The sequence below is a fragment of the Terrapene carolina genome, unplaced genomic scaffold (assembly GCF_002925995.2).
Source record: "Terrapene carolina triunguis isolate 2854851 unplaced genomic scaffold, T_m_triunguis-2.0 Scaffold69, whole genome shotgun sequence".
Classification (NCBI taxonomy): domain Eukaryota; kingdom Metazoa; phylum Chordata; order Testudines; family Emydidae; genus Terrapene; species Terrapene triunguis.
The window spans coordinates 34,315,409-34,340,710 of NW_020664420.1; the positions used below are offsets into that span (position 1 = coordinate 34,315,409).

Consider the following 25,302-nt stretch of genomic DNA (forward strand, 5'->3'; position numbering starts at 1 on the left):
TCCAGCTGAGGCCTAACCAGAGCAGAGTAGAGCGGAAGAATGACTTCCTTCAGACTTCTCGGTGAAGACCGAAACAAAGAATTCATTAAGCATCTCTGCCATTTCCAAGTTTCCTGTTACTGTTTCTCCCTCCTCACTGAGCAGTGGGCCTACCCTGTCTTTGGTCTTCCTCTTGCTTCTAATGTATTGATAAAAAGTCATCTTGTTTCCCTTTATTCCCATAGCTAGTTTGAGCTCATTTTGTGCCTTTGCCTTTCTAATCTTGCCCCTGCATTCCTGTGCTGTTTGCCTATATTCATCCTTTGTAATTTGTCCTAGTTTCCATTTTTTATATGACTCCTTTTTATTTTTTAGATCATGCAAGATCTCGTGGTTAAGCCAAGGTGGTCTTTTGCCACATTTTCTATTTTTCCTACCCAGCAGAATAGCTTGTTTTTGGGCCAACTCCCCTCAGTCTTGATTCCCATGGGACCTTACCTATCAGCTCTCTGAGCTTACCAATTTCCGCCTTCCTGAAATCCATTGTCTCTGTTTTGCTGTATTCCCTTCTACCCTTCCTTAGAATTGTGAACTCTATGATTTCATGATCACTTTCACCCAAGCTATCTTCCACTTTTAAATTCTCAATGAGTTCCTCCCTATTTGTTAAAAATCAAATCTAGAACAGCTTCCCCCCAGTAGCTTTTTCAACCTTCTGAAATAAAAAGTTGTCTGCAATGCAGTCCAAGAACTTACTGGATAGTCTGTGCCCCGCTGTGTTATTTTCCCAACATATATCTGGATAGTTGAAGTCCCCCATCACCACCAGATCTTGGGCTTTGGATGATTTTGTTTGTTGTTTAAAAAAAAGCCTCATCCACCTCTTCCACCTGGCTAGGTGGACTGTAGTAGACCCCTAGCATGACATCACCCTTGCTTTTTAACCCCATTTAGCCTAACCGAGAGACTCTCAACACTTCCGTCTCCTATGTACACACTTGGACTGAGGAGGAAATGGACATTTTTAATATACAAGGCAACACCTCCTCCCTTTTTCCCCTGTCTATCCTTGCTGAGCAAGGTGTACCCATCCACACCAACATTCCAATCGTGTATTATCCCACCAAGTTTCAGTGATGCCAACAATGTCATAGTTGTACTTATTAGCACTTCCAGTTCTTCCTGCTTATTACCCATACTTCTCGCATTTGTATATAGGCATCTAAGATCCTGATTTGATCTTGACTCCCTGATTTGATCTTGCCTCCTTTCTCTCTGCCATTATAGCCCACGCTCCCTCCTATTTCCGACCCATCTCCCAGGTCTCCATGTTCTCCACTTACCTGTGGGCTTTGCTCACCTGTCCCCATCGAACCTAGTTTAAAGCCCTCCTCACTAGGTTAGCTAGTCTGTGTTCAAATAGGGTCTTTCCCCTCCTTGAAAGGTGAACGCCATCTCTGCCTAGCAGTCCTTCCTGTAATAGCATCCCGTGGTCAAGGAAGCCAAAGCCCTCCTGGCGACACCATCTTCGCAGCCAGGCATTCACCTCCATGATGCACCTGTCTCTGCCCGGGCCCCTACCATTGACAGGAAGGATGGAAGAGAATACCACCTGCGCTCCAAACTCCTTCACCCGTACTCCCAGAGCCCTGTAGTCACTCTTGATCCGCTCAGTGTCACACCTCGCAGTATCATTTGTGCCCACATGGATGAGTAGCATGGGGTAGTAGTCAGAGGGCTGGATAATCCTCGACAATGCCTCCGTAACGTCTCGGATACGGGCCCCCGGCAGGCAGCATACCTCTCGAGATGAATTGTCAGGGCGACATATGGGCGCCTCCGTCCCCCTCAGAAGAGAGTCTCCGACCACCACTACCACTACTTCAAGATCATTCTTGAAATAAGAAATCATCTCATTGGAACAACTGAGTGATTTGTTTTTTGTTTTATTTTCTTCTGGTCATGGAAAGTTAATGGGGAAGGTTTTTAATAATAGGTTTCCCAATAACAGAGGGGTTGCATGCTGAATCCTGCATGTGGCAGACAATTTTAGAACAGTAAACAAAGCAGAATAAACTTTTTTAAAACATGTCAGCATTTATTTACATATCATGGTGAAATTGGGCTAGTAAACTGCAGATACTGGAGAGTGAAATTCTGTATTCCTCTCTAAGAGGCACAGTACAGAATTTTGCGGCTGGGGATGAAGGACTAAGGGAGCTTTAAGCCACCTTTGCACTCTTCTTTTTCTGGGTTACTCTGGGAGCTTGAGACATTTCCACCACATCTTAAAGAGCCCCAGAGAGCCGAAGTTATAACAGCTTCCTGGGCTGTCCTATGGGTCGTAGCACTGCCCAGAATCGCCTCAGTGTGGCCCTGACTCTGACATGCCCCTACGCCTTACCTCCAGCACCACTCCCTAAGCCAGAGCTTGTGAAGGAGTCCTTTTGTGGGCAGCTTTATGGGAGAAATCCTCCTCCAACTAGATATGGGACTTCTATGACTCCTTTATTCTACTCCATCCCTTTTATGCATTATAAAGGGGCCAGAATAGGGGTGAAAATCTCATCCTAGAACTGCTGTGACTTCCAGTGTATTTGATCAACAAACAAATGTTCATTTTGTGTAGTATGGAATTTGGTTAAGAATATTTCTGAAAGATAGATAGGTATATCTCCATATATTTGATTTATCTCATAGAACTGGAAGGGACCCCGAAAGGTCATCGAGGCCAGCCCCCTGCCTTCACTAGCAGGACCAAGTACTGATTTTGCCCCAGATCCCTAAGTGGCCCCCTCAAGGATTGAACTTACAACCCTGGGTTTAGCAGGGCAATGCTTAAACCACTGAGCTATCCCTCACAAAACATACAGTTGTGTTTTTAAAAAAAAACAAAAAACCTTCTACTTATCTTAAATTATACAGACAAAAAAATTACATCAAGTAGTTAGAAATTACAAAATAATAGAATATTTGATTTGTTTCCCAGATGTTAATTACAAGGTTATCTCTTTAGTTACAGTCTGAGAAACTGTTTACTGCCTTAAGATGTGGTTTTACTTTGAAAAATGATTGTTACAGTCACTGTTATAGGTCTAGCTGCACCTTCATTCTGTACCTCCCAGGAGTCTGATTAGTGGACCCTTCAGGCCTCTTACCTTAACCTGTCCTGGGGTGGAATCGTGTGAGTCTTTCACTTTTAGACCAGGTCCCCAGCTACAGCACTGTGTGTGCCAATTGTGATATTTCCGCAGGCCCAACTGAGATTGGCACCAGCAAGTCTTCCTTTCCAAAGTGGATAACAAAGCAACCCAAACAGCCTTTTCAAAACAAAGTATTGTTTAATCTTAAAGTAGGAACAAAACAGAAAAAAGGGTTTGTAACATAATCAAAGGTCTACTTGCGTATCTGTCTCACTTATGGTCTTAGGTAGGTCTGTCTTATTGCAGACACCTCAGCCTTTGGAGTCTCAGTTCACCTTAGCTCAGAACCTCATTTTATCCCCTCTTTTCCTGCACCCTTCAAGTGAGGTATTGCCTTTTTAGGACCAGCCATGTCCTCTGTTCCTCTTGTATCTCTTGAATCTGGTTAAACCGGTTTTGGCAGCTCACCAGGGGATCAGACAGAGCCCTCAAAGGGATTGTGTTGCATTGTGTCAGTTGCTGGCAGAGCAGCTGTTAACAGGTCATTGTCTCCTTTTGTCTATTGTAACTAACCCATCTTGAATTAACCCCTGGTATACATACAGTAAACATCACAATAACAAACAAGGAGACATAGTCGTAAAATATTACAGACAACTCCCACTTCCTTCATGGTAACACTAGCACCACCTTATGCAATACATTGTTCCTTGTGTTTCAGAGTTGCATCTACTTAATATGGACAAAAATAACTTTCTACTCTTGTTAGGACTTCAGGAGCCAATACAGCTAAAAGGAAGTGAGCTGGAACCTATACTTTTGTGTGCATCATCAATAGTTTATTAACTTCCAGTCAGCTACATTTGTGCAAACCCATTGATGGCAGTGAGGTTGCACAATCGTACCTGGGCAGATTTTGGCTTGTATAAACTTTTATTATTGGTATGATTGCAGAAGAAGGAAAGAATCTAACTTTTTTCTCAATTATGTTTTATTTTTTGTAAATGGCAGTTGTAAAAACATCTTTTTTACTTGTAAACCAGACCAATCTGATATGTAAATAAATGAAATACATATTAAACCCCTCATTGCCATTTTTGAGAATCACTTTACAAGGTAGAACCTCACTTACTCAGAACAGGGTCTGAGATACAGAAGACAACTGACACAGCATAAATAGAAGCTGGAATTTTCTTACCTACTTATTTCAGTTATTTATGATTTAGAGAGAGTAAAACTTTATTAGTATTTGGACATACTAGTATGGTATATCTTGACAGATTAATTCAGCATAGCAGTGGTGATCTAAATGGAAGATGATGGTGGTTTTGGAATGGGGGATTTTACAGAATGAGTGACAGGAGATATCACCGTATTAGGGTACCGAGTAAATTTAGTAGGTGTTTCGGGGGGGCAAGGAGGTATTCTTGTCCATGGACATTGTGCTCCAGTACAAATTAATCGCCAACGAGGCCTTCAGTAAAAAGTTTTGTTGTGCAGAGCAGCAACTTTAGTTAATTAATTAAATACTTACAGATATTCCTGTGGCATTAACGCCATAGAGTCAGCCAAATCAAATCAACAGATAAAGTCAAATCAGAGAGCAACATATACTGGAAAGATTCTCACCGTAGTTTTAAAATTAAGATTCTATAAGGTCTTTAGTTGTAAGGTCTTTAGTGGAAGAGGTCTTCCATATTAAGGAGAAAACACATCCAACAGTAGCATAATTAGAGTTTACTAAATAGACATTTTGACATAGCATTCACACCTTTGTAATATTATTACACTTGTCTATTAATAGTTCAGAACTAGAATTGATAGACAAGTTATATGAATAAAAAATAAAATACTATATAATTAAACAATGTAAACCAAATGTGATGCTGTTAGAAGTATCACCAAAAAACACTGGTTGAGATGAATTACAGGGAAACAAGTGTTAAAAAGGAACAGGAAGCTGCCTACTCTGTTCTAGCTGATAAGAGTGCAAAGTTAGCTTAGCTTTTCATGCTTGTCTTCATAAGTTAATACTGATAATTATAATGAAAATATAATTTAGTGGCATGTAGTTTAAAACTGAGGTTTAGTAATGCTCATAAAAATGCAATGACCAGTCAAGAAATGTTGAAATAATTGAATAAAAATTCAGGATTGTTGTTATAAAATGTTATGATTTAAAGACGATTCATGTTTTATTCAGATACCTTTGACAAATGGGCAGATGTGCCAGCCTCACAGGCCTCAGACAAACTATGGTCAAGTCCATCATCCACCTCCCCAAGCATCTGTGGCAAGACATCCCTCTAGAGAGCAATTAATTGATTATCTGATGCTGAAAGTTGCGCATCAACCTCCCTATACTCAGCCTCAGTGTTCTCCCAAACAAGGCAATGAGATGGCAAAGCAAGAGGTAAGGATAAAAATTATATTAATTAAAGTCAAGAGGTAAGGTTTTTAATAAGTGTTTGAATATATGATTTGCACTTTTTGGTAGCCATAAGTGCAAGGTGGTATTATTTTATTTGCTATTAGTATTATTACTAAATGGGTGATAACAGAAACAGTTTAGGAATTTAACTCCAGCAAGAATGAGCTGTAGCTCACTGGAGTTCTGTCATCCCACTCTTAAAAGAAAAATGGTTGCCTGAAATCATACCTTCAGTTTGATTTTAATCTGTTTTGTTCCCTTTCTTGTGATGTGGGTGTTATACGGAGAAATAAACCTGTTACTAACCTTTATCAGAAGTTAGTGAGGATTTTAGTTAGAGTATTTCTGCTGAAACTTGAATTACAACTCCCTTCGGCTACCTGATTATCCATGGCCCTTCATGCTTATACAATAATTAAAATATACAAAAATAGGTATTTTGAGTTTTTAATTACTACGGTCGATTTCAAGACCATCTAGACTAGTAATACTCACCCAGATGGTAAAATAACCAACACATTTAATAGTGCAAAAAGTCTGTAGTAGAAAAAAGGTGACTTTTGCAGCAAGCCCAGAAAACTAATAAAATCTGACAGACCAAGGTAGGGAAGTAAGTTCCAGAGCCAGCAACTGGACCAATCATGGAGAGCATCTTTCCACCAGCGCCCTTCTTTTGAAACAAGGGCTGTTAATTCAGTTTTCTTGAGTGATCACAACTGCAGTTGTATTATAATACTCACTCATGAACCTGTGATGCCTCAAAGATTGCTGTCAGATTTGCACTCGAATAAATTGATTAGCTCAGTAAGCACAGAGATGTGGCTTTTGGACGTTGCAAATTAAATGAGAAGAAAACCAAGTTTTTTTTTGGCTACAGAACAGAAGTGTCTGGCTATTGTGGAGGCCTTCAAGGCCTATTGTCCATATTTACTAAGTATGGAATTCACGGTGTATACTGACCATAGTGCTGTGGAGTAGTTCCTTACAAAGCACAACCCAGAAGGACACTTGTGGAGATGGTATCACAAACCGTCCAAATATATATTCATGGTTTATCATAAACCTTTGAAAGCAAAATATGGTTGTGGATGCACTCAGCTAGGTGAGGGCAGTGAGAGTAGATTCTAGTGAGGACATCTGGCAAGAACAGTCTAAGGCCCCTGAATTTCTTTTGGTGCACCAACATATATATCAAGGATACCCAGACTGGGGAGGTTAAACACAGTTCAGGAATGATTATCTATTGATCTGGCTACCAACTTGCTGGTATAAGGATTGTATGGCCAGCAAGTTTACAGAGAACAGTGCTGGAGTGTCTTCATGATGGTGAAGCAGCAGACACCTGTGATATGAAAAGACACTGAGCAAGGTATATGACAGGTTTTTTGGCTGGACATGGCTGCAGAAGTTAAAAAGTGGGTACTTTCCTGTCTTACCTGTCAAGAAAGGAAAGTATCAGCAAGGGGATGCAAAACTCCTTTAGGGGAAAGGCCTCAATCTAATAAACCCTGGGAGTTCATACAGATTTACTTGAAAGGCCTATTACCAGAAACACCAGCTGCAAGTAGATATTTGCTGCTAGTGTATGACTCCGTCTCAAAGTATGTGATGGCACAACTACTGAAGGATAAAAGGATTGATACAGTTAATCAATGAATGGATGAAATAAGTAGTGTTGCAGTTTGGCCCACCAAGCTTCATCTTCAGTGATCTGGAAAAGAATTTGAGTCACGGTTATTACATAAGTTTTGCCAACAACTCCAGATAACCAAGGTGAGGACCAGTATTGTCCACACTATGGAGTAATAGGAGGGTGGAGCGAATAAACCGCACCCTTGGTTCCATGCTTAGACTCGTAGTCAGTGAAGAACTACAAGACTAAGATACAAGACACCTTTTTACTCCTGGGGAGATTCTGTGCAAGCACAATTAATGTCCCCTGTAGATTTACACACACACAAACACAATAATTTATTCTGACAAGGATGTGAAGGGAAACAAGAGGGGTCACGCTGCCGTTACATGTTTCGCCCACCAGGGGCTGATGTGGTGCCAGAAAAGAGGGCAGCTGGCTCATAGGCCAGAGCAGCTGGCTGTAGAGAGGGAGGGGGGCAGAGGCTGCCTTTCTCACAGTGCCCTGCCTGCAGGGCCAGGTGAGGAGGCACAGAATATGAGGGGGACGGACAGAGCGGAGCTCGTGGGGCAGTTGGGGGGGTAACAGACTGGGGTACAGAAGGACTACTAGCGGTGGACAGGCTGGGGTGGGGGCACAGGAGCTATTGGGGTGACATTGAGTGAGGGTGTAGGGCCATATGAGGATGGGGAAGAACGGGTGCAGGAACACATGGGGACAGGGACAGATGTGCCTGACTGAATGGGAGATGCTAGGGGTCAGCCAGGGTTTGCTGACCAATTCCTCCCCCCCCCCCCCCAATAAAACCAAACAAACAACCTGATGCATACTTCTGCCACCCACACCCAACAACCCCTCCAGGTTCAGTCCCAGACTCAGTCCCAGCAATTGCTTCCCTCTCCCTCAGCTCCTCTGTTATCCCTGACTCCCCCAAACCGTTGCACTGCTTCTGAGCAGTGTGGGAAATACGGTTCTGAAGTATAACACAAAGCCTAGTAAGGAATCTGTTTGTCAAAAAAAATTTCCTGAATCTTTTTTGTTGTCTGTATTGTTATAGACATACTTCCTGACAGGTATTTTGAGCTTAATTACCAAAATAATGAAACTGGTGTTATTTTGACAAATAAAATGTAAAATTATGAAGAATTTTTATATTTTTGGCACAGAATTTTTTATTTTTTGGTGCAGAATGCCCCCAGGAGAACCTTTTGTCATCTTTGCTTATAACACCAGGCAGCTATGCATTACTCTCCCTATGAGATTATTTTTGAACTCTGTAAACACTTGCTTCCTTGTGAAGTGACGTTCAGGCAGCAAGAACCTGCAAGGCCCTCTGCACCTACACAGGTAGCAGTGTCATTTATTAGTGACCTGAAGGCAGCATTCCAAAAGATGGAGGAACAGATCAGTTGGAAGCAAACATGATAGGCACAAGATGCCAGAAAAAAAAAAGAATTATGTGCCTGTCCCTGAAGAAGAGAAGGTTTGGCTCTGCAACTGGAAAAAGCATCCAGGAAAAATATTGCAGGACTGCCAATAGTTGTAATTCTCACTTTTATAGAAATCAAAGGATTCATTGGAACCCTGCAAGTAATAACTCCAGCACACACAGGCAGGACTTAACTTCCTTCTAGTCCCTCCATCCTTCCCCCTTGAACAAAGACAACAACATAACATCAAAACAAAACAATTTAACACTAAAATAAAGATACAGCACCACATATTAGGGGAAGTGCTGTCTGCCCTGGTCATTGCAGTATATAATAGAAGAGAAACTAGTTGAAATTGTAGGCATTATTGTACCTCAGTAGGCAGCTCCTTACTCTAGCTGTACCCTAGGAAAATCAGTTGCTAGACCATAGTTCAGACCTCAGTTTCCCTGATAGGCTGGAAAGCTCCTGATTTCTGGAGCCTCTTTCCAATCACCTGCTCCTATCTTCTGCTGTTATTGGGAGAGCAATATTGGGAGAGAGTTGTGTGGAGGAGTATATTATGTTGCTGTAGGTAGTGTCTTGGAGGACTGCTCTAGGACACTAATTCAGAGAGATTCCTAGGAGTCCTCTGAGACTTGACCCATAGAGCACCTACCTAGATCATAGGCCCAACCTGCCCACACCATTAAGATATGGCAAGAGCACAAGGCAGTATTTTGGATAGAGTGGTGGTACATTGGCAGCTATTTTTCTAATCATATTTTTATGACCATAGTGGATTGGGGACCAAGCTTTGTGCACAGATGCTGTGCCTCGTGTACATTGCGGAGACCTGGGAAAAACAGGATTATGTAGGAATAGGAGCGAGAGATAGGATTAGGTGTGGGAAACTGAGGGAGAGCCAGAATGGGGGAGTTCAGTTGGCGTAAGCCAGGAAAAGAGGGGAGTAAGCTTATGTAAATGAGATAATGCCTATTTGCCAGGTGTGCAGATTAGTGTGTTTAAATCATTTGGGTTATATCTCCATATTTCTGGATTTACAGCCTTAGGAGGTGTGCTATAATCTAACTAAACTAATACCATAAAACTTTGCTGTTATGGCTATGTATTATGTTTTAACATGCTGTTACCAGAAATTATATTTGAGATATGATTATTTCTTTTGAACTGCAGAGTAGGCTCTTCAATATTTTTGTGTTTTTGTTAATTTGAAGGCTGTTTAGTACTAATTAAATAAAAGCATCTGTATGAATATTAATCAGCATTCCAAAAGTAAAGTTTACTATTGTTTTTTGATCGTTGATATTTTGGGGGTATATTGTATGTCTGTTACCATATTCAAAACTTCCTTGTATTAATATTAAAAATGGTAAGAGGAAAAACATTGAGATGGAGTTCAACGGTTTGTCAATGTAAGTCTTTTATTGTTTGGTCATAATTCCAACTATAGTAATTAGACAATATGATACAAGTGATTCAGCATTTTATAGTATGTCCATTTCTGTGGATCTGAGCTTTCAGGGCAATTCCTTTTACTTTGTTAGATTCGAGTGAGAATTGAAAAAGATCCAGAGCTAGGATTTAGTATATCAGGAGGAGTTGGCGGTAGAGGAAACCCATTCAGACCTGATGATGATGTGAGTATTTCATATATATGTACCTGTTTAAAACATCTTTTGTCTTTAAAACAACTCTTAAAATAGGTTTGTTTTACATGCTTCACTTTAAATTATAATAAATGACCTGGCACATATTACCTCTTTGGTGCACTGAACAGTATCTCATACGTACGTGTGAGGTTTTTAATTGGAAACAAGTGTATTTAGAGCAAAACAATACTCAGCATTTATATAGTACTTTTCATCTTCAAAACACTAAGAGATTTATTAAATGACAAAACTGAAGGTGAAAGGTTAAGTGACTTGTCTACAGGTATGGAGTCAGTGATGGGTAACATTAGAACTCAAGCTTTCAGTATTTTCCAATCCACTACACCACACTGCCTTTCCAAATAGTGTTGACTGGAACAAAGAGGTTATCTCCAGTATTTTTTTCCCTCTTAAGTGTTGTGTCACTTCCCATCCATACAACAGATGGAAAGAGGCAGATGGAATTAATCTCTCCATGACTATTTTTTTTATTCTTTCAACTACCGGTAACAATATTATCATTAGTATTATTATTATTTATAAAATATCCAAATGTGCTATTGTTTATTTTTTAGGTGCTATAAAATAAACAATAAAAGTGTGCTAAGCACTTCACGGGCATATTAGAGAATCCCCTACCTCAAAGAGCTTAGAATCTAAGTATACAAAAAATAAGCAAGGGATGGGGGAAGGGAAGCAAACATACGAACAAGTGATTTGAGATAGTGTTTGAAATGCATTTTGTTGCCCGATTCTTGTAGGGTGTTCTTTTCCTTTCATTTCCTTCCCTTATTGATTCCATTCTATTTTCTCTCCAACCCATGCCCATTTGCTCACTACCTAGCTCTAGCCCTACCATCTCACCTCCACTGATTTAATCCTTGGATATATTCAGTCCTTGCCTGTTAGCTAACTCCTTCCCAGTCACACACAAGGTGCTCCAGCTCCTCCCATATTTTCCTCACAAATTAGTCTCATAATGCCACAAGAAATAATTTATTTGCCTGTGAATGCTTCCTATACAGTAAGTTCTGTGGGGCTTGGAGTTTGTGTTTTTGTAAAGCTAACATTGATTGTGTTTACTGTAGGGTTGTGGGGGAGGGAGACTGGCTTACAAAAGTGAGGGAACTGAAGAGTGGAAGGTGAGACTTGTAATAAAGTTGGAGTTTTGTGCAGGAGGGAGGCTATGAAAATTGAGATAGAAACGGATGAAAGTAGTTTGGCCAAATTACAGTACGTGAAAGTTAGTGGTGGGGACAATCTAGGTTGGGTGAATGGTAGGATGTTAGAAACGTCAAGCATTATAAACAAGATAACAATGAATTATGGAGTTTAAAATTACAATGTCTCTTAAAGGGAAAAGGATTTAGCCTAGGGCCCTTACATCCAGTGTCGGTACTACATTTTGACACGTAATATATCTGGCAATTTAAACAGCGGGGTTAACTTAAAATTCAGATGGAGAAATATTTTCCCTTCAGTGTTCCAATTAATGCAATTCTTCTGTCTTTAATCTCTGAAAAGATTTTAATCATAAAAGCCAATGAACCTATTATTTTTCAGTATTTCACATTCTCTTCTGTTTAGTGTGGAAAAATCAAAGAATATCTTAAGTTACAATGGCTTCAAGTTGCTCCAATATCTATTAAATAGGATCAGTCAGAATTCTTTTTTTCCGCCCTATTTGTTTTTACAGGGTATATTTGTAACCAGAGTGCAGCCTGAAGGACCAGCATCAAAATTGTTGCAGCCTGGAGATAAAATAATTCAGGTACTGTAATTGTAATCATTCTGTTTAATATACATAGTCCTTGTTTGTATGTTTGTTCGGTCAGTCAGTGCCTTTCATTTTTATGGCTAGTAGTGGCAGACTACATTCAAGTTTAGTACTTACATTCTTTACATAGTTTTATCAATATCTCTTCCAAAAGAAGTCTTAGAAAACCAGTTATACTCTGTTACGTTTGAGTATTTTTCAGATATATTAGTATCACAATTACAGCGCAGCCTAAAAACAAACAATTTACAAAAGTAACAGCATTTTGATAGACAACATAAGTTACCTCACATAAAATAAAGCCACCCAGAATACAAACTTGGACTTGAGATTGAGCCGCTCCAGCTAAATGATTGCCTGCATTTGAGTGAGGCTTAAATAGTTCTGTGCAAATTAGTTCCTCCCACCAGTGCTGGGAAATGTGACTGGCTTTGGATCTTAAAGGGTGCAAGTACTCTTCCATTATAAGTGCAGAAATCTTTGTCATTGTTATTTATACAGTAGGGTTTTAGGTGTGTGTGTGTTTGTTTGCAAACATACATAACCGTTGATTAAGACACATGGGAGATATGTGAATTATTGTTCTGTATTTTGTAAAATCGAATATGTGCGGCGGGTAACCTTCTATTGGAATGGATTGTTATTCCTGATATTTGTTTGATATTTCAGTAGTTAAATTTTCCCGTTGTTGTACTGGCTATATGTGGGTTGGTTTTTATGAAGGAATTCATTCTCTGAAAAAGAGCAAAGAGAAAATGTCTGGTGAATGTGCTGAGGTAGTAATTACAAGTTCTTTCATTTTTCAGAACTACTAGGCCATATTTTGCTCTATGACAGGTTTTGCTATTCATGATGATTCTATTTTTCTCATGTAAATCGTAAAGCAGGATCTGGCAGTGGCAGAATGGAAAACCTGTCCTATGCGGCCACAGTGCCAGTTACACAACTTTTGTATTTGTGTGTCTTAGTGAAGCTTCCCTGAAGCTGCTAAAGAGAGAATCCATGGTTGTACACAAATCTGCTAATCGCACCTTTGTACACTTTACAACCTCTGTGTTTCTAAAGCACAAAGGCTTCTCTGTGTTTGGATGTCTTTAGCCCTGGTCTGGATACAAAGGATGGTCTCAGAAGGTTATTGCTCTCTCAGGAAAACATGCATTAAATGTACGTCATAATGTAAAATTTAGGCCTGACTGGTGGCTGTATAGGTTTTTTGTATGCGCTTTGGATATCAGTAGGAAGGTTAAGATCTGAAATTGGTCCTGTACAGCCGTGGTTCTCAACCAGGAGTATGTGTACCCCTTGGGGTACTCAGAGCTCTTCCAGAGGGTATAGCAACTCATTTAGATATTTGCCTAGTTTTACAACAGGCTACATAAAAAGCACTAGCAAAGTCAGAACAAACTAAAATTTCATAGACAATTATTTGTTTATACTGTTCTGTATACTATACACTGAAGTGTAAGTACAATATTTATATTCCAATTATTTTATAATTATATGGTAAAAATGAGAAAGAAAGCAATTTTTCAGTAACTGTGCTGTGACACTTTTATATTTGATTTAGTTTTTAAGTGAGGTGAAACTTGGGGGTACACAAGACAAATCAGACTCTTGAAAGGGGTACAGTAGTCTGGAAAGGTTGAGAGCACTACTGTCCAGTTCTTGGCTTATGAGTAGTTACCCAGCTTTTGCTCTTCAAAATGGAAGTCTTGCTGCAGACCACACTCACCTAAGAAGTTATTGCAGGGGCAGGATTTGGAGTAACATTTTAAACACAATATAGCTGCCATGCATCTTATTTACATGACTCTCGTTTAATTTTCTAACTCTTGCCCACTCTCCTACTCTACCTCAGTTCCACCCATTTTGAATGCTGTGCAATTCTCCTTATTTGGCTGTGGTAGTAAAAAGTAGCAAGCCTTGTTCAGCTCAAACCTACAGATCTGTTTGGACTGTTAATTTTTATCAAAGATTAAGCTAAATTCTAGGTATGACTGACAGAGTAGCAGTCAAAATTTGGTTTTAAATCTCCACTTTAATGGCTTTGTTATGCCAGTAACATAGCAGCAATGCTTTCTGAAGCTGTCCAGGGTGACGTGTCTAAATACTACTTGTCTTTATGGTGTTCTTCTTTTGGTGATGTCATGATGAAGTCTCTTTATTAAACAATTCACTACTTATTACAGTAAAAGCTTTATCATCAGGCATGTTGGAGGAATGCAGGGTGCCAGTTAGTCAAAAATTCCGGTTAACGAAGAGTTATACTTACCAATGGAGGGAGGGAGTTTGAGTGCAGGAGGGGGCTCGGGGCTGGAGGTTGGGGTGCAGGAGGGGTTTTGGGGTGCCAGATCTGGGTGGCACTTATCTTGGGCGGCTCCCCGCAAGCAGCGACATGTCCCTGCTGCTCCTAGGCTGAGGCGCAGCCAGGCAGCTCTGCACGCTGCCTCTGCCTGCAGGCGCTGTCCCCGCAGCTCCCATTGGCTGCGATTCCTGGCCAATGGGAGCTGCGGAGCCAGCACATGGGGCAGGGGCAGTGCACTGAGTCCCCGTAACTGTTCCTCCGCCTAGGAGCAGCAGGAATATGTTGCCGTTTCTAGGGAGCTGTGTGGAGTCAGGTAGGGAGCCTGCCGGCTCCGTGCCAACTGGACTTTTAATGGATATCAGAAATACTAGTTTCTAGAGCTTTCTGGTTGGTAAAGTGCCGGATCACACAGCTTTTACTCTATTAATCATGAATGATATGGTAGAAGAAAATGGAGGTGCAGCTAATAAATTTGCAGATAGCTGGGTAGATCCTACAGAGTTGCTTGCTTGCATGATTCTGATATCACCGCTAAGAGGTAATCTCTCATTTAGTAAACTGCTGCTGCTGCTATACTGATGAGGACCGAGAGTCCCCCTAGATTTGAACAAGGAGTCAGCCACTGGATTTGTTGAAAGGGCAGAGCCCATGGAATAATAGAGGTGGATGCCCCCAGAAAAAAATGTAGTTGCTGGAAATGAAGGACAGATCCCAAAGAAGTGGGTGGCTCCTGAAGTATTGCAGAAGACTCAGAGCTCTGAGGGTAGAGATAGGACCTAATTTGGCTGCCTGAAAAATTTATATGGGCTGACTCCTGTTGAAAAATTAGTATCTTGAGCATCAGTGGGTGTAAAATCCTCCCTCTCCTCTTTTAGAAATAAACGTCAGCCTTTAATAGACTTAATCCACCATACACCACATTTCTAGATTCCAAAACTGTGGTGCACAATAGTCATTATACTCAGTGCACAATATATACAGTAACTCCTTGCTTAGTGATGTTCTTCCAAATCCAATTTCCCCATAAGAATTAATGGATGGGGGGCTAGGTTCCAGGGATTTTTTTTTTTTTTGCCAGACAAAAGACATTATATACATGTACAGTATAAGTTTTAAACAAACAATTTAATACTGTACACAGAAATGATGATTGTGAAGCTTGGTTGAGGTGATGGAGTCAGAGGGTGAAAGAGGGTGGATCATCCGGTTGCTCCTCTTGCTGTTTTTTCCAAAGTGCTGGGGGGTGCTCAACCCCAGGCCCACCCCCGACTCCACCCTTTCCCCCAAGGCCCCAACCCTGCCCCACCTCTTCCCGCCCCTGCTCCCCCCAGCCTTCTGAAGGCCACGGCGTTCAGGAGGCTTGGGGGGGGGGGGGGATAGCGCACAGCCTCATCTCTCTCCACAGGCCGCCCGCCTGCAGCAATCAGCTGTTTTGGGGTGTTCAGGAGGCTCGGGGGGGACGGGGACGGGATGACGTTAAGTGAGGAGTTACTGTACTATATTCATTTTTTCTTTGTGGGAGAGGGCACCTGTGTTCCATTTATTAGCTTTGTCTAGTGCAGTCATACGAAGTCAAATAGAGATGGGATTTATATGCTTTTTCAGTTCTGGTTCCTCCATTTGGGGTAGCTGAAAATGTGTCCCTGTCGCCAATCTTCGGAGCAAAATTCTTCCACAAACACTTAAACATGCTGATCAGTTCACTTCCCTATCGTACAATACAGAATGTTTCTACCACACCATGAACAATCTAATAATGTGAAAACCTATAGACTTTTATTGCTAAAATTAAAGACAACTTGCTATTTGTTAAAACTCAAGTTACAAATAACATGTCCTGGGGACATTATTAATAAAATATAATTTCCTTCTTAGGCTAATGGATACAGCTTCATCAATATTGATCATGGACAAGCGGTGTCCTTGCTGAAGACTTTTCAGAACACAGTGGAACTCATAATTGTGCGAGAGGTTTCTTCATAAATACTGTGGGGGAAAAAGCCAGCAAGATTCATCAAAGGACTTGTGGGAAACTGAATATTTTGATTATTTTTATATATGAAAGGAACTTGAAAAAATTATGATCAAAATTTGTACAGTAATGAAATATTGAACTTGTGGTTATGGGGAAGAACCACTGTATAGAACATACAGGAAACCATTTTTGAAATGCATATGGTGAATAACCCTGGTTACATTTTTAAGCATTATAGCAATCAAGGATCACTCCTCCAAGAACAGACCTGTGTTGTTTTTGTACAGATGGTAGGTTTATTTTTGGATAATTCATACACATTATTAAACTTTGTGCAAGGCTGTGAGAAGCCTCAGCTGTAGCCAGTGGACAGATGGCAGGGCTGTCTGTCCTGTAGCTGTTTATTGCCTTTATTTTTATTCACTGGGTATTAATGTAGTATGCTGAAACCACTTCTCTAGATATGGGCAAGAGATTTGAAATGTTGGCTTTGCTATGTGCACATTGTATAGATGAATGGGTAGATGGAAGTTGGTGCTGGTTGGGTTAATTTAAAGGCCTAGTGAAGAACTATTTGCTATCAGTATCTGGAATCAAGAAAGAAGGAAACATTTGGTTAGTCTGGGAGTGTACGTCTACCAATAGAATAACGCAATAAAAGCATAATGTCTTTTTAGGAAGACTATAATTACATTATTGTGAGCTCTTCAGGATTTGTTCTTATCATCATCGACTATCCATTTGCTATGTGTGATTCAAGTTTATTTTTTTATTTGCATACACAATTTTTTTCAACTGTACTGTGGAGATGTGCCCAGAGGTTTTTCTCTGCCATGGAAATCCCCGATTTTGTGCAAATGGTGATACTTCTATCTTCTTTGTAATAAGTACTCAATTTTAAACTTATTTATAGATTTTTTTTAAAAAGGCCAGTTTTTAAGATTGTGTTGCCTGTAAAACCCACAAAACACACACACAGTAAATGGGTTAGGAAAGGAGGATTAGGAAAGTCATCTTGATTTTTGTTTGGCCTTGCATTGCCTTGTTAAACTAAAAGGAAACAATACGCATGGAGCTAGGTAACCAAAGCAAGTTTGTGAAACTGTTGAACAGTGACGGATAATTGCTGAGGGTAACTGTAGAGCAAAAGGACGGGGTACTTGGAACCCACCAGTTTGTAACGATATTTCTTAAAGGGCTGTTCCTACAGGAAACATTAAATGTGAACTAGACACTTCAGAGTCATTAAAGGGTTTCTAACTATATTAATGTAATAGTGATTTACCACAGGCTGCCTTTGTTCCTTATTACTGTATAAAATATTTGATTATACTTTTGTTTGCCTGAAACATTAACTTTATTTTCTCTTTTTTTCCTAAGGAATTGAGTAGAGATTGCATAATCTGCAGTGGTAATTAAAACATGGTTGTTATGGACCAGGGAAAAGTGCCATAGAAGACCAATAACTGTTTTTAATCAGGGCTAATTATTAGCCCATCATTGGAGCAATATTCATTTGTTGCAATTCATTTTTAATTAATAAATATAAGTTCATAGTTTTTAAACTGGTAGAAATTGCCTTTTCAACCCATATGTAATAAAATGTTTTTAATAAAGCTAGCAAAAACACCAGCCCACTTTAGTTTTTGGAAAAATGAGCTGGAACTTAAAGGAATTATACATAGCTAGCTGAAATAAACAGGCAGTACTTTTTAAATACGTGAACTCCAATATTATTGCACTTCTTTCAAAACTGTTAATCTGTTGCTTCTTGTACTGTGTATAGTTCTAATAATTTTAACTGAAACCCTTTAACAACTCTTTGTATATTATAATTTTTAGTTGATTTTCTGTAATATTTACATAGGAATTGATTTTTTTAATATTAGCAGAAGTGTGCTGTATTTTGATAAAATTCACTTATTTTCTGTGTGCTTTAATCTTTACAGAAAAGAACAAAAATATAGCTATATAATGGCAGGCTTCCGCGTTCCTTTTTCCCCCTAAGACTTTTTAATTTCTCAATATATTTTTTTATTGACAATGCAAAATGATCACATGACGTCTTCATTGCTTTTAATCATACTATTTTTAATCACACTCTGCCTTTTAAAGGGAATACATACAGATAAATCCTAATTTAACTTGACCTGATACATAAACTGTAACTTTGAGGAGGGAAAAGTCCAAAAACCAGAACTGATTCTTTACTGATCTTGGACTTATTTTAACTTTGTGTATATTATACAGTAGGTTTAAATAGTTCAATGAGGGTTTTACTGTTGCAAATGCTGTAACATTTTTCTTTAATGTTAACAGAAGGTTTAAACTATGTTGTGTCAATTAACTTAATTTGTAAGGTTGTGTATTGCAGAAAAATACTGTTACCAAAAACATTGGTTTGGCTATGGTATAACTGTAGGAGTTTAGTACTTCTTGTGGAAATACTTGGCCAAAGTCTGTCTTCAAGAAATTAGCAAACTAATCATGAAATAAAATATTGATGGTATTGATTTTACAAAGAAAATATTGGAGGTGTTTTTTTAAAATGTATTGAAAATGGTTAGGGGGTTAAAAAAAATCAACATTCATGTTTTTTGGAGAGTGGGAAGGGAGAGGTCTGTTTAATTAGTCCATTCAAAATACAGGAGGAGGAGAACCATATCAAAGTTATTTAGCCTATATTTTCAAACAAAATAAAATCAAATTCATCAACACAAGTGTGGAATTAATAAAGTTTACATCAACTCAATGTTCTTTCTCATCATAACAATTCATTAAAGAATCAGTTCAACTTACAATGAAATTTCCCACGTATTTATTATGTAAATATTTTTCTGACTTCCTTTTTTGGACTGGAGTTTAAAAAGTGTGTATATACTTGAAAGCATTCTATGAACACAAACAGCAATAAGCAACACACAGAATCAAGCCTTGATGATTGATTTGCTGTACTACATTTTTTTAGAATTATTTCCTTGTCAGCAGTTATGAAATGTTTTTATTGATCAGCATTTATCCAACATTCCAAATTTTTGTATATAATTAGATTGTTTCTGAGATAACACATGGAGAATAGATAATAAACTAATGCTCTTTAAAGCCGTGTGTAACTGACTTATTTAATACTTAGAAAGTTCTCCAGAACATATTTTTCTATAGTTTCATATAATTTGCATAATACAGACCTCAGTCTTTAATCAAAATGTATTAGTACAGATTCATATGTGCCCAGTAGGACTCTGTGTGAATGCTTAAGGGGTCTACTTTAGTGGATCTTGTTGCAGGACTGGGTCAGAATTTTGGTCAGACACTTAAAGGTAAACACTTAATAGATATTTGTTTAAAAAAAAAAAATACTGTTTATAGTTCCAAGCTGGCTATAACTGTGGATATGTCCATTGTTGTTCCATTGAGGCTGCCATTTCCCTTTAACAGACCGAAACTAAGGGAAATTAAGACAGATGTAAACTTGCTCTCCATTGAAACCAATGGGAAAAGCATTGTATTCTGAATAACAATTTGAGACTTAATTTTTTTAAATGCAATTAGGTAAATGAGGTCTGGTTTCCACTTGGGTTTGTTTTATTGCTAAGGAGTGTCCAGGAATCTCAGAAGAATATGGATAACCAACTGCCCCTATCACTGAGGTATAGGATGCCTCAAATGTGACCACTCTAGCTTCAACAGCTCCGAGGGTGGGTGAGGTCAGGCAGCAGAGTCAGACGATATTTTGGGGAGCAGTCTGATTTGGGAGGACTGGGCTACTTGAATTCTTTGAAGGGGTCAACAAGCATGTGGACAAGGGGAAATCCAGTGGTTATAGTGTACTTAGATTTTCAGAAAGCCTTTGACTTAAGAGCCTCACCAAAGGCTCTTAAGCAAAGTAAGCTGTCATGGGATAAGAGGGAAGGTCCTCTCATGGATCAGTAACTGGTTAAAAGGAAACAAAGGGTAGGAATAAATGGTCAGTTTTCAGAATGGAGAGAGGTAAATAGTGGTGTCCCACAGGGGTCTGTACTGGGACCAGTCCTATTCAACATATTCATAAGTGATCTGGGAAAAGGGGTAAACAGTGAGGTGGCAAAATTTGCAGATGATACAAAACTACTTAAGATAGTTAATTCCCAGTCTCTCAAAACTGGGTGACTGGGCAACAAAATGGCAGATGACATTCAATGTTGATAAATGCGAAGTAATGCACATTGGAAAACATAATCCAAACTATACATATACAATGATGGGGTCTAAATTAGCTGTTTACCACTCAAGAGATCTTGGAGCCATTGTGGATAGTTCTCTGAAAACATCTACTCAATGTGCAGTAGCAGTCAAAAAAGCTAACAATGTTGGGAATCATTAAGAAAGGGATAGATAATAAGACAGAAAATATCATACTACCTCTATATAAATCCATGGTATGCCCACATCTTGAATACTGCAGGCAGATGTGGTCGCCTCTTCTCAAACAAGATATATTGCAAAAGGTTCAGAAAAGGGCAACAAAAATGATTAGGGGTATGGAACGGCTTCCATATGAGGAGAGATTAAAAAGACTGGGACTTTTCAGCTCAGAAAAGAGATGACTAAGGAGGGAAATGATTGCGATCTATAAAATCATGACTGGTGTGGAGAAAGTAAATAGTGTTATTCACTCATAACACAAGAACTAGGGGGTCACCCAATGAAATCAATAGGCAGCAGGTTTAAAACAAACAAAAGGAAGCATTTCTTCACACAATGCTCAGTCAACCTGTGGAACTCTTTGCCAGAGGATGTTGTGAGGGCCAAGACTATAACAGGGGTCAAAAAAGAACTAGATAAATTCATGGAGGATAGGTCCATCAATGGCTATTAGCTCGAATGGGCAGGGATGGTGTTCCTAGCCTCTATTTGCCAGACGCTGTGAATGAGCGATGGGATGGATCACTTGATTACCTGTTCTGTTCATTCACTCTGGGGCACCTGACATTGGCCACTGTCGGAAGACTGGATGCTGGGCTAGCTGGACCTTTGGTCTGACCCAGTATGGCGGTTCTTATGTTCTTAATCAAAAATAAAAATAAAGTGAGCACAATACCCTTTGTATTCTGTTGTAATTGAAATCAATATATTTGAAAATGTAGAAAACAGCCCAAAATATTTAAATAAATGGTATTCTATTATTGTTTAACAGTGCGATTAATCACGATTAATTTTTTTAATCGCTTGACAGCCCTAGATTTTTTTTTCCAGATAAGTATGTTTTCTTTTATTGGCTGTTTTATAGCTTGTTGTCATGTATTGCTCAAGACCCTGGACTAGGCCATCTGGAGAACTTCGTTTCAATCAGAGTTACTGGGGCAAGCTGCTGCCACAAATCAGAATCAACTGCCTTTGCAGCACAGGGGGTGAGACTATTCTCAGCAATAAACCCTCTGCACTGATAGAGGGAAACACTAAGAGAAGATGAAAATTATGAGTAAATAAATTCTTTATGTACATGTAGTTTTAAACTAACCTAAAATTATTGTTCTACATCCACTGTTTTTTGTAATGAATTTGATGCAGAAAGGGGGTTGAGTTGTCCTAATGACAAGACATGACACTTTGGTCAGTTGAGAGACTGTGTGGTGTTGGGTATTTCAAATGTTGGGGAGGTTTAGTGACTAGCTTCAGGAAACCCACATTCATAATCTGAGGGCAGAATGTGCTAGCATCCTTACCTTTATATTGTGTGCAGTATTTTGCATATTGGGTAGCACTAGTTTGAGTTAATAAGGAAGAAATTCTCATAAGTTAGCAGAAATGTAAATAGTTAAGAGGAAGCCCTGGGAAAACTGGGTTTGTCATTACCGTCTGCCCACTCAGAGATTACAAATGACATTGAGTGTGTTCTCATTCCACTAAAAAGACTTTAAGGTTACATTTACATTTTTTTTTGCTGTGTGCACCTAGATGAGAGTAATATATTGTTCCGCTAAAGCACTGATGCATAGTTATCACAGTACAGATAATTTTAGGTGGTTATTACATTACTCATTTAACAATGGAATTCCTCTACAGTTTGAAAATTTACAGTATAATTTCATACTTGAAGTGACAATTCCCTGAAATTTTAAAATGTTTCTGTTTGATTAAACAGAAATGATTTTTCAATTTGTGCAACAGTAACAGTGCATAATACAGATAAAGCATTATATACTGAAAGCCAGTGAGTTGCTGCTGGGTTTAGAAGTCACATGTATTTAATTCAGAGTTTTAGTCATCTTCAACAACTGAGCACTGAAACTGATGATTTAATTTCTTCTGACATTAATTAATCTGATTGTTCTTACAATTATGAAGATTTATGGCAAAGGAAAAGTGATGATAATAGTGTATTCATCAGAAGAAGTTGTAATTGCAGACTAATATAAAGGGTGACAGGAAACTACTAGAAAGAATTTAACATTATGTCCTTACCTCTTACGTTATAGTCTGTTATAGTCAATTTGGCGTATGAAATGAAGCTGTCTCACCACCAATGGTAATTAATCTGTGTCAAAAAAATGTGTGGATTAGTGTGCAATTAGAACAAAAAAAAATCTTTGTCTAAAATATTAAATCATAAAATAATTAACAGCTGTGATAGTCTGACAGCTGAAAGACATTTTAAAAATTTCTGGACACAATGGGACAACATTTTCCAAGTGATGCAAAATAACTTAACATGTGACTAATTAAGATCACTTGGAGTCTTAGGGTTATCACATTTCTCATTTTGTCTTTCATGATTGAGAGACTTGGTATTACAATGCACAGCAATTTTTTCCCTGCATTAATGCATCTTGAGGAGTTCTTGGCTTTTTTGTTGTAGCCAAGCTAGCACTGGAGACTGAGACAGACCTCTGCATAGCCACATAGATTCCTAATCCCTCTACATTACTTTGAAAATATACTCCAGTACTGATGATAAACCTGTCAGTCAATGGAAAACAGTCCTAAGTAACACTAACAGAGTAGGGCCTTCTGCTTTTTGGATAATCCTTGATTTAATATAACATTCTGAATCTACTCTTATTCTTCCTAACTTAGATCTTTTTATTTGTTTCCCAACATAGAAATCTTGCTGGTAAATTCTTGAATTGTGGAGCAGCACCTCCACAGCTAAGATAATAGAAGCCTGACTTTCCCACACACATGCAACATTCTCAAAAAGAAATCAATCTTTTTGAAATGTCACATGCCAGATCTCATTGCTGGGTAGAACTTTTCTGAGAAGTTTGTGGGAAAAAAATCGGAAACAAAATGTTATAGTAATGGTGCTCACCTTTTTTTCCCCTGTTGACTTTTAACAAAAATTCTTTAACTCTTGGTTCATCATAGCTCCAGAATGGCTCGCTTTACAACTCCAGCTGTTTTTGTTTGTCTGTCTTTCTGTCTTGCTAGGAAAGTGCTTTTTTTTTTTACTGTTTGAGGGGAAGGGCAGATGCACGTTGAAGACTGCTTGTTTCAGGTAAGGAGGGAGAAGAAACTGAAACTGCCCTTTGTTGTTTTGGTCTTTGGTCCGTATTTTAGGCTGGAGTAGAGAAATGTCCTATACAAAGATTTGTGGCCTTGAAATGTAGAATGCAATATATTTTCTTGTTTTTTTTCCCCTCTTTTGTTTTAATTGATCTACAGATTGGCCTATGCTTGTACAGAACTGTTCTCCCATATCTACAGAGTAATGTTTAAAATTATTTTTAAACTTCCAGAAATATAAACTGACTTGCTTCTGACTGTGAACAGTTTGGGGAGGAGGAACTGTGGGAGTGGGAATGTGGAGGGCCAGAAGCTGGAGAAGGGCTAAGGGACTGGATTGCATTGAGCTGTGCTATTCAGACTTGGAATGGAGTTCTGCCAGGAGGCAGGAAAGGAACAGGGATGAAGATTAATAGAGATTTTATAATCCAATAATTTGTTCATATATGAATGTTAAGGGATGAAGTTACGGCTGAGTGCTGTTGTAAACTGGGTGGGGCGAGAATGAGTGAGGACTATCCCCATAGTGACCAGGTACATATCACCTCAGGAAGGGATGCTGAGATAAAGTTTCTTGACACCTTAAATGATTGCTTCTTGGAGCAGCTGGTTCTGGAACCCACAAGAGGAGAGGCAATTCTTGATTTAGTCCTAAGTGGAGCACAGGATCAGGTCCAAGAGGTGAATATAGCTGGACCATTTGGTAATAGTGACAATAATATAATTAAATTTAACATCTCTGTGGAAGGGAAAACTCCACAGCGGCCCAACACTGTAGCATTTAATTTCAGAAAAGGGAACTACACAAAAATGAGGAGGTTAGTGAAAAAAATTAAAAGGTACAGTACCAAAAGTAAAATCCCTGCAAGCTGTGTGGAAACTTTTTAAAGACACCATAATAGAGGCTCAACTTAAATGTATACCCCAATTTAAAAAACATAGAGAACCAAAAAAGAGCCATAGTGGTTAAAAAGGCATCCTTTAATAGAAAAGAGCATGAACTCTGACAAATGAAGTATAAAAATATAATTAGAAAGACCAAAAAAGAATTTGAAGAACAGCAAGCCAAAGACTCCAAAAGTAATAGCAAAAAAACTTTTAAATGCATCAAAAGCAGGAAGCCTGCTAAACAACCAGTGGGACTACTGGACGATCAAGATGCTAAAGGAGCACTCAAAGGCCATTGCAGAGAAACTAAATGAATTCTTTGCATCGGTCTTCACTGTTGAGAATGTGAGGGAGATTCCCAAACCTGAGCCATTCTTTTTGGGTGACAGATCTGAGGAACTGTCCCAAATTGAGGTGTCATTAGAGGAGGTTTTGGAACAAATTGATAAACTAAAAAGTAATAAGTCTCCAGGACCTGATGGTATTCACCCAAGAGTTCTGAAGGAACTCAAATATGAAATTGCAGGACTACTAACTGTCATCTGTAACCTATCATTTAAATCAGCTTCTGTACCTAATGACTGGAGGATAGCTGTGTGACGCC

The 25,302-nt window shown here is 38.9% G+C and overlaps 1 protein-coding gene across 4 annotated transcripts in view; it reads left to right on the forward strand.

Moving 5' to 3' along the window:
* Positions 1-19,427, forward strand: part of ERBIN (erbb2 interacting protein) — a 136,663-nt gene extending 117,236 nt beyond the window's left edge. For 3 of the 4 annotated variants that reach the window (XM_029910890.1, XM_029910889.1, XM_026649121.1), the window contains 4 exons: positions 5,326-5,535; positions 10,164-10,256; positions 11,965-12,039; positions 16,226-19,427. In XM_029910890.1, the coding sequence (XP_029766750.1) occupies positions 5,326-5,535; positions 10,164-10,256; positions 11,965-12,039; positions 16,226-16,333 (486 nt within the window). In that variant the 3' untranslated portion in view covers positions 16,334-19,427. The remainder of the gene's footprint in view (positions 1-5,325; positions 5,536-10,163; positions 10,257-11,964; positions 12,040-16,225) is intronic. The other variant, XR_003899779.1, reaches the window with a different exon arrangement.
* The last annotated feature ends 5,875 nt before the right edge of the window (positions 19,428-25,302 follow it).